The 16,895-nt window shown below is 38.7% G+C and overlaps 1 protein-coding gene across 6 annotated transcripts in view; it reads right to left on the bottom strand.

The window, feature by feature from the left end:
- The window catches only part of HACE1 (HECT domain and ankyrin repeat containing E3 ubiquitin protein ligase 1), a 118,389-nt gene extending 102,883 nt beyond the window's left edge, over positions 1 to 15,506 (bottom strand). For 2 of the 6 annotated variants that reach the window (XM_059889733.1, XM_005210843.5), the window contains exons 1-4: positions 15,181 to 15,506; positions 8,286 to 8,340; positions 7,163 to 7,252; positions 6,252 to 6,356 (exon numbers count right to left, since the gene is read on the bottom strand). In XM_059889733.1, coding sequence (XP_059745716.1) covers positions 6,252 to 6,356; positions 7,163 to 7,252; positions 8,286 to 8,340; positions 15,181 to 15,256 — 326 coding nt within the window. In that variant the 5' untranslated portion in view covers positions 15,257 to 15,506. Of the gene's footprint in view, positions 1 to 6,251; positions 6,357 to 7,162; positions 7,253 to 7,443; positions 7,591 to 8,285; positions 8,341 to 15,180 lie in introns of those variants that run through there. The other 4 variants (NM_001192645.2, XM_059889732.1, XM_059889731.1 and 1 more) reach the window with 4 other exon arrangements.
- Between the last annotated feature and the right edge of the window lie 1,389 nt (positions 15,507 to 16,895).

The raw sequence follows: 16,895 nt of genomic DNA, 5'->3' as shown, positions 1-16,895 counted from the left end.
AATCGCAGCACGCCAGGCCTCCCTGTCCATCACAAACTCCCGGAGTTCACTCAGACTGACGTCCATCGAGACAGTGATGCCATCCAGCCATTTCATCCTCTGTAGTCCCCTTCTCCTCCTGCCCCTAATCCCTCCCAGCATCACAGTCTTTTCCAATGAGTCAACTCTTCGCATGAGGTGGCCAAAGAACTGGAGTTTCAGCTTTAGCATCATTCCTTCCAAAGAAATCCCAGGGCTGATCTTCAGAATGGACTGGTTGGATCTCCTTGCAGTCCAAGGGACTCTCAAGAGTCTTCTCCAACACCACAGTTCAAAAGCATCAATTCTTTGGCGCTCAGCCTTCTTCACAGTCCAACCTAGATAGCATATTCAAAAGCAGAGACATTACTTTGCCAACAAAGGTCCATCTTGTCAAGGCTATGGTTTTTCCTGTGGTCATGTATGGATGTGAGAGTTGGACTGTGAAGGAGGCTGAGTGCCGAAGAATTGATGCTTTTGAACTGTGGTGTTGGAGAAGACTCTTGAGAGTCCCTTGGACTGGAAGGAGATCCAACCAGTCCATTCTGAAGGAGATCAGCCCTGGGATTTCTTTGGAAGGAATGATGCTAAAGCTGAAACTCCAGTTCTTTGGCCACCTCATGCAAAGAGTTGACTCATTGGAAAAGACTCTGATGCTGGGAGGGATTGGGGGCAGGAGGAGAAGGGGACGACAGAGGATGAAATGGCTGGATGCCATCACTGTCTCGATGGACGTTGAGTCTGAGTGAACTCCGGGAGTTTGCGATGGACAGGGAGGCCTGGCATGCTGCAATTCATGGGGTCGCAAAGAGTCAGACACAACTGAGCGACTGAACTGAACTGAACTGAAATGTCTCACAGAAGTAGAATCATACAGTTTGTCTTTTTGTGACTGGCTTATTTCACTTAGTATAATCTCCTCAAGGCTCATCCATGTTGCAGCATACAACATGGATACAGAATTTCCTACCTTTTAAGGGGCTTCCCAGGTGGTGCTAGCAATAAAGAACCTGCCTGCCAATGCAGGAGACGTAAGAAACGTGGGTTCAATCCTTGGGTTGGGAAGATCCCCTGGAGAAGGGCATGGCAACCCACTCCAGTATTCTTGCCTGGAGAATCTGATGGATAGAGGGGCCTGGTAGGCTACAATCCACAGGGTCGCTCAGAGTTGAACTCAGCTGAAGCAATTTAGCACTCACATAGGCTGAATAATATTCCACTGTATGTATATACCACATTTAGTTTATCCATTCATGTGCAAATGGATGCTTAGATTCCTTTACTTTAGCTATTGTGAATAATACTGCTATGAATTCAAGTATACAAATATTTCTGCAAGACTCTGCATGAAATTGTGGGGGGTATATACCCAGAAGTGGAACTGCTGGATCATAGTATAATTCTATTTTTATTTTTGAGGAAGCAAAGAACTAGTTTCCAGAGCATCTGTACCATTTCCCTTTCCCACAAACAGAGCACAAGGGGTCCAATTTCTCCACACCCTCATCAACACCTGTCATGTTTTTTTTGATAGCCATACTAATGAATCTTAGTTGGTATCTCATGGTAGTTTTAACTGGCATTTCCCTGATTAGGGATATTAAGCATCTTTTCTTGATCTGGACATCTGTATATCTTACTTGGAGACATATCTACAAAAGCATGTTGCTGCCTTTTGAACTGCCTACCCATGTCATTTTGCTCACAATGCTTGCTCCTAGCCTGATCCATTCTTCCTCACTCTTCAGTGTTTATCTCAATTTCTCCTTCATTAATAATTAAATGAAAACTCATGCTTTGGAAACAAAGTGATACACATCTATATGTATACACACATATGTATATGTGTGTGTGTGTATATATATAAAATATACAATTCATGTATATGCTTAACTATGCTCAGTAATGAATTAAGAAAATATGATTTAATCTGTGGCAAGAAAAAGTTTATGATCTAGTTAAGTAAATGATTATATACATACATTAAAAAATATAAAATGGGGTATACATAATAGCATATTATGTATAATGTTATATAACATAGTATATATCGTATTAATGTGAATACTGAGATATTGTGATTTACAGTAAGAATGTATAGTTATATATTTGGTCTTAATCCACACTTCTTGGCTCACAGTTCTAAACCCTAAACAATTAAAAGCAATGGGCCTCTTTTCCTGAAAAGAGGTGAAGGTGACTTTTGGGTGCCACCCAACTGTGGGGGCTAGTTGCCAGGAGAATCAACCACATATTAGAGGGCACTTTCAGTCCCACTCCTATTTCCAGGGAGGGGATAGCAACCAGAGGTTGAATCAGCTGCTAACAGCCAATGATTTAAGTCAATAATGACTATGTAATGATGTCTGCTGCTGCTGCTGCTGCTGCTGCTGTTGCTAAGTCGCTTCAGTTGTGTCCGACTCTGTGCGACCCCATAGACGGCAGCCCACAGGCTCCCCCGTCCCTGGGATTCTCCAGGCAAGAACACTGGAGTGGGTTGCCATTTCCTTCTCCAATGCATGAAAGTGAAAAGTGAAAGTGAAGTCGCTCAGTTGTGTCCGACTCTTAGCAACCCCATGGACTGCAGCCCACCCCAGGCTCCTCCGTCCATGGGATTCTCCAGGCAAGAGTACTGGAGTGGGGTGCCATTGCCTTCTCCGGTAATGATGTCTACATAGACCCAAAAGGACAATTTTTTGTCTCTTTCAGGAAGAGCTTCCATGGAGGGGAACCAAAATGCTTCTACCTGCGACCATGCCCAAATCTCTTTGTTCAGGACCTCACCCAGTGTATCTATCTCTTCGTTTGATTACTGACTCATATCCTTTAATACTCTCTTATAAAAAAAAAAAAAACATGGTACTCTAGTGAGTAAACAAACACATTTTCCTGAGTTCAGTGAGCCCTTCTAGCAAATTAATCAAGCCCAAGAAAGGGATCACGGCAACTGATTTCTAGCCAGTTGGTCAAAAGTACTAGTTACAACCGGGACTCTTGACAGGAATACTGAGTTGGAAGGGGATGGCAGAACCTCCAATCTGTAGCCAGTCAGTCAGAAAACTACTTGAAACTGACCTGGCAATTGGCATCTGAAGTGAAGGGTGGTCTACAGGACTGAGCCCTTGACCAACAGAATCTGCTTCTACCTGAAGGTACATCATAGTGTCAGAATTGATCTGACTTTTAGGAAACTGCTGTCATTTGAGACTTGCTTATTGGTTTGATGAAGCCTACAACTGCCCCGCCAACATACACACACACATACACACACTGGAATTGGGTCCAGGAACCCTTTGCAAATAAGCTATACATATATAATATATGGTATACAGAGAATATACATAATACATGTAATATAATAACTATTTACTCTGATAATAAATTTCTTCATACCCTATCACATTTCTTTAATCAACTCAGTACTAAGCATAGCTAACTAATTACTAATTATTCAATCTAATAATAGCTATCGGTTCAGTCACTCAGTCGTGTCCGATCTGTAACCCCATGGATTGCAGCACACCAGGCTTCCCTGTCCATCACCAACTCCTGGAGCTTGATCAAACTCATGTCCATCGAGCCAGAGATGTCATTCAACCATTTCATCCTCTGTATATATAATAGTTATAATTGTTATTAACTGAATAAACCTTTTAAAAGAAAACAAATTACTTTTCTTGCTATGACTCTTTCTTTCTAAAATGAAGTTAAATTCAACTAAAATCAGCATTTTAATCAAAGAAATGGAAGAAAATAAAGCTCTGAGTAAACTTAAAAGTTCAAACATTTACAAAGTTTCTTCATCGAATACAGTTATGAAAACCTTAGGAAATAAATCTTTATTACTGTGAGGAAACAGACTACAAAATCCCATTAAAATTAATATTACATTGTTTAAATTATGCCTCTGTGTGTGTGTGATGGCACCCATAATGTGGGACTTCTAAAATCTATTCAGAAGCCTGATGTGGACCATTGGCCTATTGTCAAAATAAACACTTAGGTAGGACTGTGCCAGGGAAAGGGTTCCAAAGAAGTGTTTAGGGCAGAGGTTTGTTGAAGAGAAGCCACAAAACATAATGCTCCCCCTCCCAAAAATGAACTGCAAAAGGTACAGGGCACTATAAGAGAAATATATCCTTTTTCTTACTTAACAATCATCACTGCTATTTTCCATAACCTTGAGTAAATCAAAAAGACCCATTAAGTGCTCACCTCTTCTGCTTAGAATGGAGCTAAAATATTAACTAATACATGAGCTCTACCCTTTATGAGCTCACAATCTAGCTCAAAAAAAATAGTGAAAAAATGTTTCAAATCTGACCAATATGCAACCTAAAGATAACACAATAATTTTTAAGTCTTCTCTTTTAAAATTCTCATATAATCATGAGCAATGCTGGATCTTTTGTACAGGAAGCAACAACTTTCCTGGCTGGATACTGCAACAATTATAAGTTTATGGTAACCCAAAGGACAGAGGGACCAGTCATCCAAGTGCTCTGAGGCAACCTAAGAGGTCTTCCACTAGAAAGGAAGGCAATTTAGTACTAACGTACACAGCACTGATGGCTGAAGATAAAAACTCTAAAGCTGGCCAAGAGAAATAGTCTACCTTTCTGACAATAACAGATGAGGGAACAAAACAAAAAAATCCCACAAATCAGATGGACCAGCCAAAGGGGCAGAATTCACCTATAACTGCTGCTTCAGTCTAGACAAATTTGAACTTGTAGAGAATCACACCAAAAAACATTTTCTGAAACCATCAAAAGCTACAGGAACAAGTAGCTTTAAGCTGAACAAGCTGTCCCTAAGCTGTATAAGGCACCCATTTAGTAAATAAAAAACAAAATAGTTATGTACTGAATATCAAAATAATCTTTATAGGAATGAAATGCATCCAAGTTAGATGCTATGTAAGGGTTCTGGACTCTTCTTATTCCTTTTCTCTTGACTGATTTGCCATATGAATTATGAAATAATATGTCATATGTTTTCATCTTTAAAATGTAATGGTCTCCAAATTGAATGTCTTACCAAAAAAAAAAAAAAAAAGATAAGTATTTGAGGTGATGGATGAGAGAAATCCCTTCACAATGTATAGATAAAATCATGATGTACAGTATAACTATATTTATAATTTTACTTGCCAATATACTTCAACAAAGCCTGGGGGAGCGGGGGAAGCAATGGTCTCCTAAATGACAAAGTCCCCTACTACAGCAGGAGTAGGCGTTTTATCCCTGCTATGCACCAACCTGTCCTTCCATTTACAGTTGTTGAGACAATTTTTTATATGTAACTTCTAAAAAGAGCTTTGTCACTAACCTACCAATACATGGGATAATGGATCTAAACCTGACAGGGTAAAAGACTATGCCTCTCCCATGTCCAACCTAGATATCACTATCATTCTTATTTTACTGGTTCTACTTTAACCCTTATCTGAAAAAATTTGCTCTCACATTGATGAAGTTGACAATTTTAGCCCCATATCTATCTCACTTAGGCAGCCACCTTAACTATGCAGAATTTCAGTTCAAAACAGGCAACAAAAATACTTTCCAGAGTAATCAAAAGAATAAACACATAGAAATATTTTTCAAAGAGAAGTTTTCTTAAAGTTCCTCAAGCCCTGAATCAAAAACTACTTATTTTAATTATAAACATAATTCCAACCATTTTGGTCTGGTTTCTCAGTCCAAGAGAACTTTAAGAAGTGAAAAATATTGTAGAGGCAGATACAGATGTGACTGTGAAATTCTCAACAAAAAAGGAGAAATCCATAAAAAGTTCAATAGGGTTTAAAATAGCACACAATGAGTTAGTACACTCATTCACAAATAATTATAAACTAAGTAAAATATATTTACTCTGTCTTTAATTGCATTAATAAAATTAACCAAAGAATTTGGAAAATAAGTCATGGAGTTAGACGTGGCAAAAGACTAGCAGGAAAAAGGACACTGAAACAAAGAGGTGAAAATTATGCTTTTCAAAAAATGTCATTATAAGTAAACTCAGACAAACATATATTTAAGAAGAAAAATATTAGTGAACTACTTAATAAATTATTGATATTATTATAGTTATTTAAAAGGATAACATAATAATCCAAGACCCTCTTTCCAAGGCAAATATTGAGGGGAAAAAAGTACCAAATGAAGGCAGGGTGCTTTCCTATTCATAACTGATAATCCAACTTAAGCTACTCAAGAAAAAATATTTACCCATTTCTAGCTGCCAAATGAAGAGGTGTACAGCCCGAAATATCTTGATAGTTAGGATTTGCTCCTTTCTTTAAAAGCAGAACCAAGCATTCCACTGATCCACAACTAAAACAATATTAAAAACAGTTCAGATGCATTTAACATACGGCCACAGTTGACAAAGCTTAATTAAAAAATGAAAAACTCTATTACACACATTATTTTAAAAAAATAAAATAAAATAAACACATTATTTAGGGGGTCCATATTGACCAATTTAACTCCTATCACAAAGAGTAAATAACCTCTATTTTCAAGATGGCACATTCTACTACAAAATCTACGAAGTATTTGAGAAATTCATATGAAACAAAATTTGGCTTTAGCACATAAAAGAAAACATGTAATACTCTGAACTTTTGGCCTTCCAGAAGCCAAATTTATATTGAAAAATCAATTTTATTTAGGGAGAGTTAGCACTACCTAAATCTTAAAAGGTGATATCAATAAACTGATTAGTTACACACTGGAACATTATGAATAAAAATCATTCTCACACCTAAGAAAAAAGTATAAAGCCAACAGCTTCACATTCAATTAGCATATAGAATCTTACATTGGTGGTATAAAAGTAAAATTTTGATTAATGTACCCTCTTAAGTATATCCAGGAAAAGATAAACCCCATACCTAACCTCCTCTAATCTGATCTAGGACAAACAAAAACATAAGATATGACTTGAGTCCAATCCCAAAATTAAAAAACTATCTAGAGAAATGATGCAAGCGTGGCACACTATGGCCTCAATAAGACAAAGAACCACTCAGCTACCTGTTCTCATCTCTCTCCATAACTACTATGGAATCACATTGCTTCAAAGCTTACTGATCATCACTTTAGACCAGAGCTTAATCCAAAATATTTAGTCTTACTTTGCTGCAATGTGAAGCAAGCTTCTTTTCACACGTCCAAATGCATAATTGACATCAAATTTTGAATTTGATAGTAGTTCAGAAACAGACCTATGCAAAAAGAAGAATGTTTAAAAAAAAAAGTTTTTAAAAACATAATAACTCAAGTTAATAGCTCTTTAGTGTTACCCTTATCAATTACTCAAAAGGTTTTGTCTCACATCAGCCAAAAAACAAGGCACTACTCTCTACGCAGAGCATAGCAGCCAGTGCAGCATCATCCAAAATTCAACTGCCCTCACCTATAAACTGGTGCTGAAGGGTTCCTCATCTGCCGCTCTGACTATGTCACCTGCTCTGAGGACACCTAAGTTGGCTTCAGCTCCCACTAGATTCTTGAGAAAAAGACAGTAGGGCTGGCTGCTCCCTTTGCACAAAGTTGAGCCTATCTGTATTAATTTTGGCCAAATAAGAAAAATCAGACAAACATATTTTAATTATATCAGACAGGAATTTCAAAGCAAAAAAAAAATCATCTATATTTTAAACTTGTTTCAAAATACAGTGTCTCTTTCTCCTCATACCAAACTACCTAATGGCTAACCATAGCAGAGTTGTCTGTTACAAGTTACACCTCATCACACAGCCAAACAACTGTATCTCACACAAGCCCTATAAGAGAAAAGTGTCAATGCTATATTAATAAAAAGAATATTTAAAGAAAAGAACTTCAAAATAGTAGAATATTAAGGAATAAGTTGTCCATCAGGCCTAACTTTCTGCTACAAAGGTCAGTAGTAACCTCTAATAGAAACCATATTTTTTTCACTGTAAGTAATCAAGCAAGTTATTTTAATTTCTGACTATTCATTTAGAAAATCTCTTCACAACACTGTAAATCAACTATACTTCAAAAAATATGTAAATTTTTTAAAAAATTAAAGAAAATCTCTAACCATAGATTATTATAGTTGATAAAGAACTTGGAAAATCCTGTTTCTTATTTCACAGACAGAAAATTATAACAGAGTTAAATAACTTGCCCCAGGTCATTATGTCCAAACTCTGTGTCCATGTTTATATACACAACATCTAGGTAAATTCATATTCTTAAAATATATAAATTTCTGAAATATGCACTCACCTGTGTTGATCAGCCATAACCATTGGCATTAATGTATAAACAGCAGTTTCATTATCTAAGTATTAAAAAAAAAAAAACAGAAAAAGGAATTAATTTATCTCCTGTTTTTTCCAAAGGGTGAAACTTAACGACTATTTTAAAGTTTTCTTAACTTTAAATAAAACCCTAGGAGAAGAGGTGGAAGATAATTATAAACAGTGCCAAACATCAGAAGTATTACACATACTATTTGCAAAAATGTAGAATGTTTCATCATACCTACTAGTATTTTGGAGGAATCTTAAGTATATATGAATATCAAAGATATACATGCTAAATTTAAAACATTAAATATGCATAATGGTTGCTTCATGTCAATACTGTAACAAAAGAAATTCTTAGAAGTTTTTATAAAACAGCATTAAAGTCTTACTTTTACTAAATTTACGTTTTCATTTTTTATAGAATTCACAGAAATGATTCAAAAGAAGTTAAAAGTCAGTAATACCTATGATCTCATGTGATACTTATGTAAATTTCAGCCAGTGTTTGCATTTACTTTTATATATTACTAGTGGTCATTCCTCAATTCAATGCATTTTAGAGCTTCATGTTTTTTAATAAGTTATTTAAAATGAATACCCTAATACATCCCATTGGAGAAGGCAATGGCACCCCACTCCACTACTCCTGCTTGGAAAATCCCAAGGACGGAGGAGCCTGGTAGGCTGCAGTCCATGGGGTCGCTAAGAGTCGGACACGACTGAGCGACTTCACTTTCACTTTTCACTTTCATGCATTGGAGAAGGAAATAGCAACCCACTCCAGTGTTCTTGTCTGGAGAATCCCAGGGACAGGGGAGCCTGGTGGGCTTCCGTCTCTGGGGTCGCACAGGGTTGGACACGACTGAAGCGACTTAGCAGCAGCAGCAATACATCCCATTTAGTCCTTAAAAAGTTAATAGTGGTGCTAAAATTAATGAGTTAAAGTTTGAGAAAAAGAGTATTTGCATATCAAAACATCTCCCCCAAATACTAACTACAAAGGAAAAATAGTGAATTTACAGTGGAGAACACAGCAGATGTCACCTTAATCAACTCAAAAAGGGTAACATCACCAGAAATAATACATATCAATATTTCACAGCGCTTGAGTTTCCACCGAGAAAAGCATACCACTTTCACAGTATTATTGCCAAAAATCTTTAATTTACTCATGGGAAAAATTAGACAAATCCAAATTAAGGAGAATTCCACAAAATACGTGATTAGTCCTCTTAAAAAAGTCTCAAGACCATGAAAGACGAGGAAAAATTAGAATTATCACAGTTCAAGGGAGGCTAAGGAAACATGACAACTAAATGCAATGTCGTATCCCAGACTGGATCCCAAAATAGAAAAAAGGTATTAGCAGGAAAACTCCTGACATTCTAATAAACGTCTGTAATGTCTCTAATAAATGTCTTAAATGCTAATAGCAATACACCAATATTAACTCCTTAGTTTTGATACTTGTACTTTGGTTGTATAAGATGTGGACATGAGGGGAAACTGGCTGAAGGATATACAAGAACTGAGTAGTATTTATGCAACTTTTCTTTAAGTCTAAAATTACTTAAAAATGCAAAGTTAAAAAAAAAAGGAGAAGGAAAAGTTACTAAAAGATTCCTAAGAGATGAGTCAACCAAATGTAATTAAGCTGTGGACTATGACTGGATGCTGACTCAAACAAACCAACTGTAAGATAGTATTTTTGAGAGGAGAAAACTGAATATGATGAACTAGGTATCTGATGAGAATTAAAAATTACTGTTGTGTTGGCTCTAATAATGGTATTGTGATTATGCTTGAAAAAATATTTAGAAATATATCTTGAAGTATTTATAGAACAGAACTAACCATTTCTGCACATTTTTATTCATTATTTTAACTATTTTTGAGTATGGACTTGAATAAGAATTTGGTCCCAGGAAACTTCACAAGTCCAGTGTGCAAATGCAACAGTTCTTTCACTATAAAAATAAAGTTAATAACCAAGGAATCCTATTAATAACTAACAGCCAACATGTTTTAAACCATTATCTTTAAGGTACTGTTCTAAACACTTCACATGCAAATACATCATCTCTTTTATCCTCACGGGCACCTTATGAAGTAGGTACCAGTATTATCCCCATTTTGCAAATTAGAAAATTGAAGCACTAGTTAAGCAATAAGTATGTGACGGTGGCATTAAGTGGCTAAACTGGAATTCAAAGCTGGCTGATTCCAAAGCCCCCATTATAAAAATTTTACAGTGCACACAGTATACACTACATGTAAATAACCAAAAGGTCTACAATACACTACCTATTCTCAACATGTACAACACAGTCTGTTTCATTCTCTTCTATTTCGATTTTTTCAAAATGTTATCTGCAGTCACTAAATCATTTTCATTACCTATCAGGGAATCACCAACAGGAGTTGAAAAAACACTGGACTAAGCCTCCCTCAGCATGGCAATGCTCTTTCTCTCTTATAAAACACTTGCCCCCAAAAATCAAGACAATTTCAATTAAGCCACTCCATAATAAAGTCATAAACAGGAAATACCGTTATTTGTGAATTTAAACTTATATAACAAGATAGTACACAATTTTAAGTGAACATCATAAGTCCACATGGGTTTATTTACAGTGTTTATTTAGATAAAATTTATAGATAGATCTTATTTTTAAGTCAAAAAAATATAGCTTACATACACTAAAAGGTATGAAGACACAAATATAACCACAACTCTGATGCTAGGAGGAGACTCTCCAGCAAATACTAAGAAAATACTGAATAAAATTTGCTGTCAGGTGCTTCCTTCTCCACACTCATGAAGAAATCTTGAGAATTAGGTATGTAATGAAAGTTCAGAGTGATAAGATTAAACTTTCTCTCACTTAAGAGTGGTAAGACTAAACTTTCTCTCACTTTATTAGATACATTGGCCATTTTTATTAATAGTTTCGGAAAATTGTTTAAAGGAAAACCTCAAAGACCAGAAAGCTCAGATTCACTATGCTATATTCAATTTCTCCTCAAACCATAAAATGGAGGAGGATTTTTTTAATTGGTAATTGCACTCATCTCACACACTAGTAAAGTAATGCTCAAAATTCTCCAAGCCAGGCTTCAGCAATATGTGAACCGTGAACTTCCAGATGTTCAAGCTGGTTTTAGAGAAGGCAGAGGAACGAGAGATCAAACTGCCAACATCCGCTGGATGATGGAAAAAGCAAGAGTTCCAGACAAACATCTATTTCTGCTTTCTTGACTATGCCAAAGCCTTTGACTGTGTGGATCACAATAAACTGTGGAAAATTCTTCAAGAGATGGGAATACCAGACCACCTGACCTGCCTCTTGAGAAACCCATATGCAGGTCAGGAAGCAAGTTAGAACTGGACATGGAACAACAGACTGGTTCCAAATAGGAAAAGGAGTACGTCAAGGCTGCATATTGTCACCCTGCTTATTTAACTTATATACAGAGTACATCATGAAAAACGCTGGGCTGGAAGAAGCACAAGCTGGAATTAAGATTGCTGGGAGAAATATCAATAACCTCAGATATGCAGATGACACCACCCTTAAGGCAGAAAGTGAAGAGGAACTCAAAAGCCTCTTGATGAAAGTGAAAGAGGCGAGTGAAAAAATTGGCTGGAAGCTCAACATTCAGAAAACGAAGATCATGGCATCTGGTCCCATCACTTCATGGGAAATAGATGGGGAAACAGTGGAAATAGTGTCAGACTTTATTTTTGGGGGCTCCAAAATCACTGCAGATGGTGATTGCAGCCATGAAATCAGAAGACGCTTACTCCTTGGAAGGAAAGTTATGACCAACCTAGATAGCATATTCAAAAGCAGAGACATTACTTTGCCAACAAAGGTCTGCTAGTCAAGGCTATGGTTTTTCCAGTGGCCATGTATGGATGTGAGAGTTGGACTGTGAAGAAAGCTGAGTGCCGAAAAATTGATGCTTTTGAACTGTGGTGTTGGAGAAGACTCGTGAGAGTCCCTTGGACTGCAAGGAGATCCAACCAGTCCATTCTGAAGGAGATCAGCCCTGGGATTTCTTTGAAAGGAATGATGCTAAAACTGAAACTCCAGTACTTTGGCCACCTCATGCAAAGAGCTGACTCACTGGAAAAGACTCTGATGCTGGGAGGGATTGGGGGCAGGAGGAGAAGGGGAGAGTATGAGACGGTTGGATGGCATCACTGACTCGATGGACATGGGTTTGAGTGAACTCCGGGAGTTGGTGATGGACAGGGAGGCCTGGCGTGCTGCAATTCATGGGGTCACAAGGAGTCAGACACAACTGAGCGACTGAACTGAACTGAACTGAATTATCCTAATCATCATTCAAGCATATATTCCAATGGGCTCAAGTTCTATTCTTTTATTAAACAAATTACATTCAATGTAAATGCAGTTTAAGATTTTTTTCCCCACATAAACAAACAATATAAGCCAACTTTTTAAAGTGCACTGAGAATCTATACCCCTAAAATCATTGTTTTCCCTTACTTCCTATCTCACAAGATTCCTGTTAGTCCTAATAATCAGCACTCCATTATTTAGTGGGAATACTCAGGTTTTCATCATCTCAAGGGAACATAAATATGTCCGCCCAGTATCCAATTCAGTAAATATCTGCAGTTTAATCCTATGTAACAAAGTTAACTTTAGAGTGAAGTCTGATTAAAAACGCCAACCTTAATAATTTATTCCAATCAAATGATTAATAACCGAATTCTAACAAAGCAAGGTAAATATTTGATTATTTCCTAAATTTAACTAGAATTTAGTCTCAGAAATTCTGTTCAGCCCTTAAAACGTAAGCAATACAATCTGGATTTTTGTAACTGGAATGTAACACACACACACACACACACACACACACACACATGCACGTACGCATGCGAGAGCGTACTTGAAAGAGCCAATTTCAAAGAATTCAAAAAGAGTCATCAGAATTTGGGGATAAATTAAAACAAGATGAGGAAACTCATTATAATCAAAGAAAAATGTAAGCAACTTGCAGAAAAGTTTTATTTTTCATTACTCTAGTGTCCAGGGACTCTCAGACTGTCAGTGGAACTTTCTGTTCCAGAGAGTAACTTGAGAGGCTGATACTTAGTCTTTAAACTTGATATAATTAGATCTATATTCTTCTATGTAATAATCCTAAGGAAATAATTATAAAGGCAGACTAAGATTTAAAAATCAAAGATGTTCCTCATAAAATCTATCATAAAAAATTAGATTCAATGTTTGTTACATATTATCATATGAAAGCCTGAAAAATCATTAAGCATGTTTAAAGATATAAAAAGCGTTGTGCTTTCCAAAAGCAGAACAAAAGACTATATGCAGTATGATCTTAATTTGGTAGAGAAAGAAATAATAATAGAAAGAACTCAAGAAAATACTAGGCATTGTTTATTACTGGGTAAGAAATAATACATTTTTTTTTCTTTCAAGATTTTCTACAATGAAAACATACTACCTTTAAAATCAGGAAATATTATCCAAGTATTCTAAGTCACATTTATGTTAAAAATAATAACAATAATGGAGATTTAAGCTGAGCAATACAAATTGCTGTGTCAATGAAACTACACACGCAGCAGCAGACACCAGAAAATCTGTGAGAAATGAGTAAGCACTTAAAAAAAGTACTCAAAGTGGAAACGAAACAGAGAAAGAGTAAGCTGAAGCCAAAAGTCTTGTTCCTAACATCAGGATTATTTTCAGTCTGTTACATTATACTAGCAAAGTACCAAGTACAAACGTACTTTTCAGAAACCGTCAACTCAAATTATGCTGTTCTCAATCATAGGTGGAAACAAGGGAAAATCTTTTCAGAAAAATCATCCCTAGGTTCCCAGTCCACATTTCTCTGATGACTCTGTGCCAAGGTCTCCTTCCCTAACTTAAAAATCACTGCTCCAGCAGCAATTCAAAGAAAGTTTCCGGGCGGGGGCGGGGGCGGGGGCGGATATAAACTAATACAATGCATTAAAAAGAAAAACAAATCACCAGCCATAACTGCACCCTTTCTCTCAGTTGCGCATACACAATCAAAAGCCTCTAAGAGGCAGCACGGCTCTCACCCACTACCACTAAACCATTCATGAGGCTGCAAACAAAACGGCTTTCTCACCTCTTTTACTACTTGTGTGTTACCTATCCTGAAGGAACTCTTACACACTTAACTAAAAATTATACTAAACTACAAGGATCATGCCTTACTCCTTTGTAGAAGCACCATAGCCCCAAACTGTCTGAAGTGGATATGCATATTAAAGTGTATACATGTAAACAAACAAGCACTTCAAGTACACGTTTGACATTTGATCTCCTTTTATTTATCTGCTTATTGTAAAAATAAAATGGCGCTCTACATGTTGAAAAAGAAAAGACCGCTTAATTACCCTCAGCAGCTTAAAGAAAACGATACTACTTGGGTTGGGGCGGGGGGGGATCTCTCTACCCTACCCCCCCCCCCCCACCTCCCCAGCATTTCCAGGCAGCAAATGGAATAAGCCCAACAACTATGCTGTCTTCTGAATCCGGGTCTCCGCCATCCGGGGTGATATTTCTGCTCCTTCTCCGAAACCCCTAACCGACAGTCCGGAGAAACTTCCTTCAAGTCCTGCTTCTTCCAGCTGCGGGACACCCACGGCCCGGGCCCCTCCCACAAACTCCACCTGCCCGGGGCGGGAGTGCTGGCCGAGAGGTGGCCAGGGGTCCCAGACCGGCCCCTCCCTGCCAAGGAAAGTCAATGTGGGCGTTTGTTCTGCTTGCAGTTAGTCTCCCCCACCCCCCGCAGCTCCCCGAGCCCAGCCCCCGGCGGCCCCAGCCCCGCGGCCGGCTCACCATCGGGCAGCTCCACGGTGCGCGCGCGGCGCAGCGAGCGCGTCAGGCGATTGAGCTGCTCCATCGCTCTCTCCATCCTCGGCGCGCCCTCCGCGCTCCCCCAGCCCGCCCGCGGCCTCCGCGCTCGGAGCCCTACATCCCGCCCCGCGCCCGTCCCGCGGGCGGTGATGCCGGCTCGCCCGGACTAACTCCCGGGGCTGCGGGGAAAGCTCGGGCCGCGTCCTCCGTCCGGGGGCTGTCGGTCCGACGACTGAGGAGACACCCGCCGACGAAGACTGCGCTGTCGCCCTTCCTGCGGCCGCCGCCCCCGCTTCCCTCTCGGACTCGCACAGCCTTCTGGGAGCAGTAGTTTGGAGCCGCGCGCGCCCGGGGCGGAGCCACGCTCGGTGCGCCAGTGGCTACACGCCTCCATCACGCAGACGCCGGGGTAGAGCGGTGTGTGCGGGAACCAATGCGCAATCTGGGCGTACCCGCAAGTTCATGGGGAAAATAACAGGGTGTTCCCACGCCCTCTTTTCCTGCTCCACAAAGTTTTACGCGAGTAGCTCCCTTCAACTCCATCGGATTATATAGCTGATTGGGGATTTGCACAATTGTTCTTAACAACAAAAAAATCCATCTTCAATCATGCCAGTATTCGTACGTTTTCCAGATACTTGAACTTTGTTAGATTTTCATATGTCAGATTTAAACAATCATAAAGTCAAACAATGCAAACGCAGAATATACATTTTCCTTCGTTCAGTTCAGTCGCTCAGTCGTTTCCGACCCTTTGCGACCCCATGGACAACAGCAGCCAGGCTTTCCTGTCCATCACCAACTCCCTGAGCTTGCTCAAACTCATGTCCATCGAGTTGGTGATGCCATCCAACCATCTCATCCTCTGTCATCCCCTTCTCCTCCTCCTGCCTTCAACCTTTCCCAGCATCAGGGTCTTTTCAAATGAGTCAGTTCTTCCTATCAGCTGGCCAAAGTATTGGAGCTTCAACATCACTGCTTCAAATGAATATTCGGGACTGATTTTCTTTAGGATGGACTGATTGTATCTCCTTGCAGTCCAAGGGACTCTAAAGAGTCTTATCCAACACCACAGTTCAAAAGCATAAATTCTTTGGCGCTCAGCTTTCTTTATAGTCCAACTCTCAAATCCATACATGACTACTAGAAAAACTATAGCTTTGACTAGACGGACCTATGTTGGCAAAGTAATGTTTCTGCTTTTTAATATTCTGTCTAGGTTGGTCATAGCTTTTCTTCCAAGGACTAAGCATCTTTTAATTTCATGGCTGCAGGCACCATCTGCAGTGATTTTGGAGTCCAAAAAATTAAAGTCTCTCACTGTTTCCATTGTTTCCCCATCTATTTGACATGAAGGATGGGACCAGATGCCATGATCTTAGTATTCTAAATGTTGAGTTTTAAGCCAGCTTCTTCACTCTCCTCTTTCACTTTCATAAAGAGGCTCTTTAGTTCTTCTTCATGTTCTGCCATAACGGTGGTGTTATCTGCATATCTGAGGTTGTTGATATTTCTCCCTGCAATCTTGATTCCAGCTTGTGCTTCACCCAGCCCGGCATTTCACATGAAATAATCTGCATATAAGTTAAATAAACAGGGTGACAATATGCAGCCTTGACGTATTCCTTTTCCTATTTGGAACCAGCCTGTTGTTCCATGTCCAGTTCTAACTGTTGCTTCCTGTCCTGCATACAGAT

This window comes from Bos taurus, chromosome 9 (genome assembly GCF_002263795.3).
Source record: "Bos taurus isolate L1 Dominette 01449 registration number 42190680 breed Hereford chromosome 9, ARS-UCD2.0, whole genome shotgun sequence".
NCBI lineage: Eukaryota > Metazoa > Chordata > Mammalia > Artiodactyla > Bovidae > Bos > Bos taurus.
Note: the sequence above shows the minus strand (reverse complement) of the source record. Positions and strands in the feature narration are given on the sequence as shown.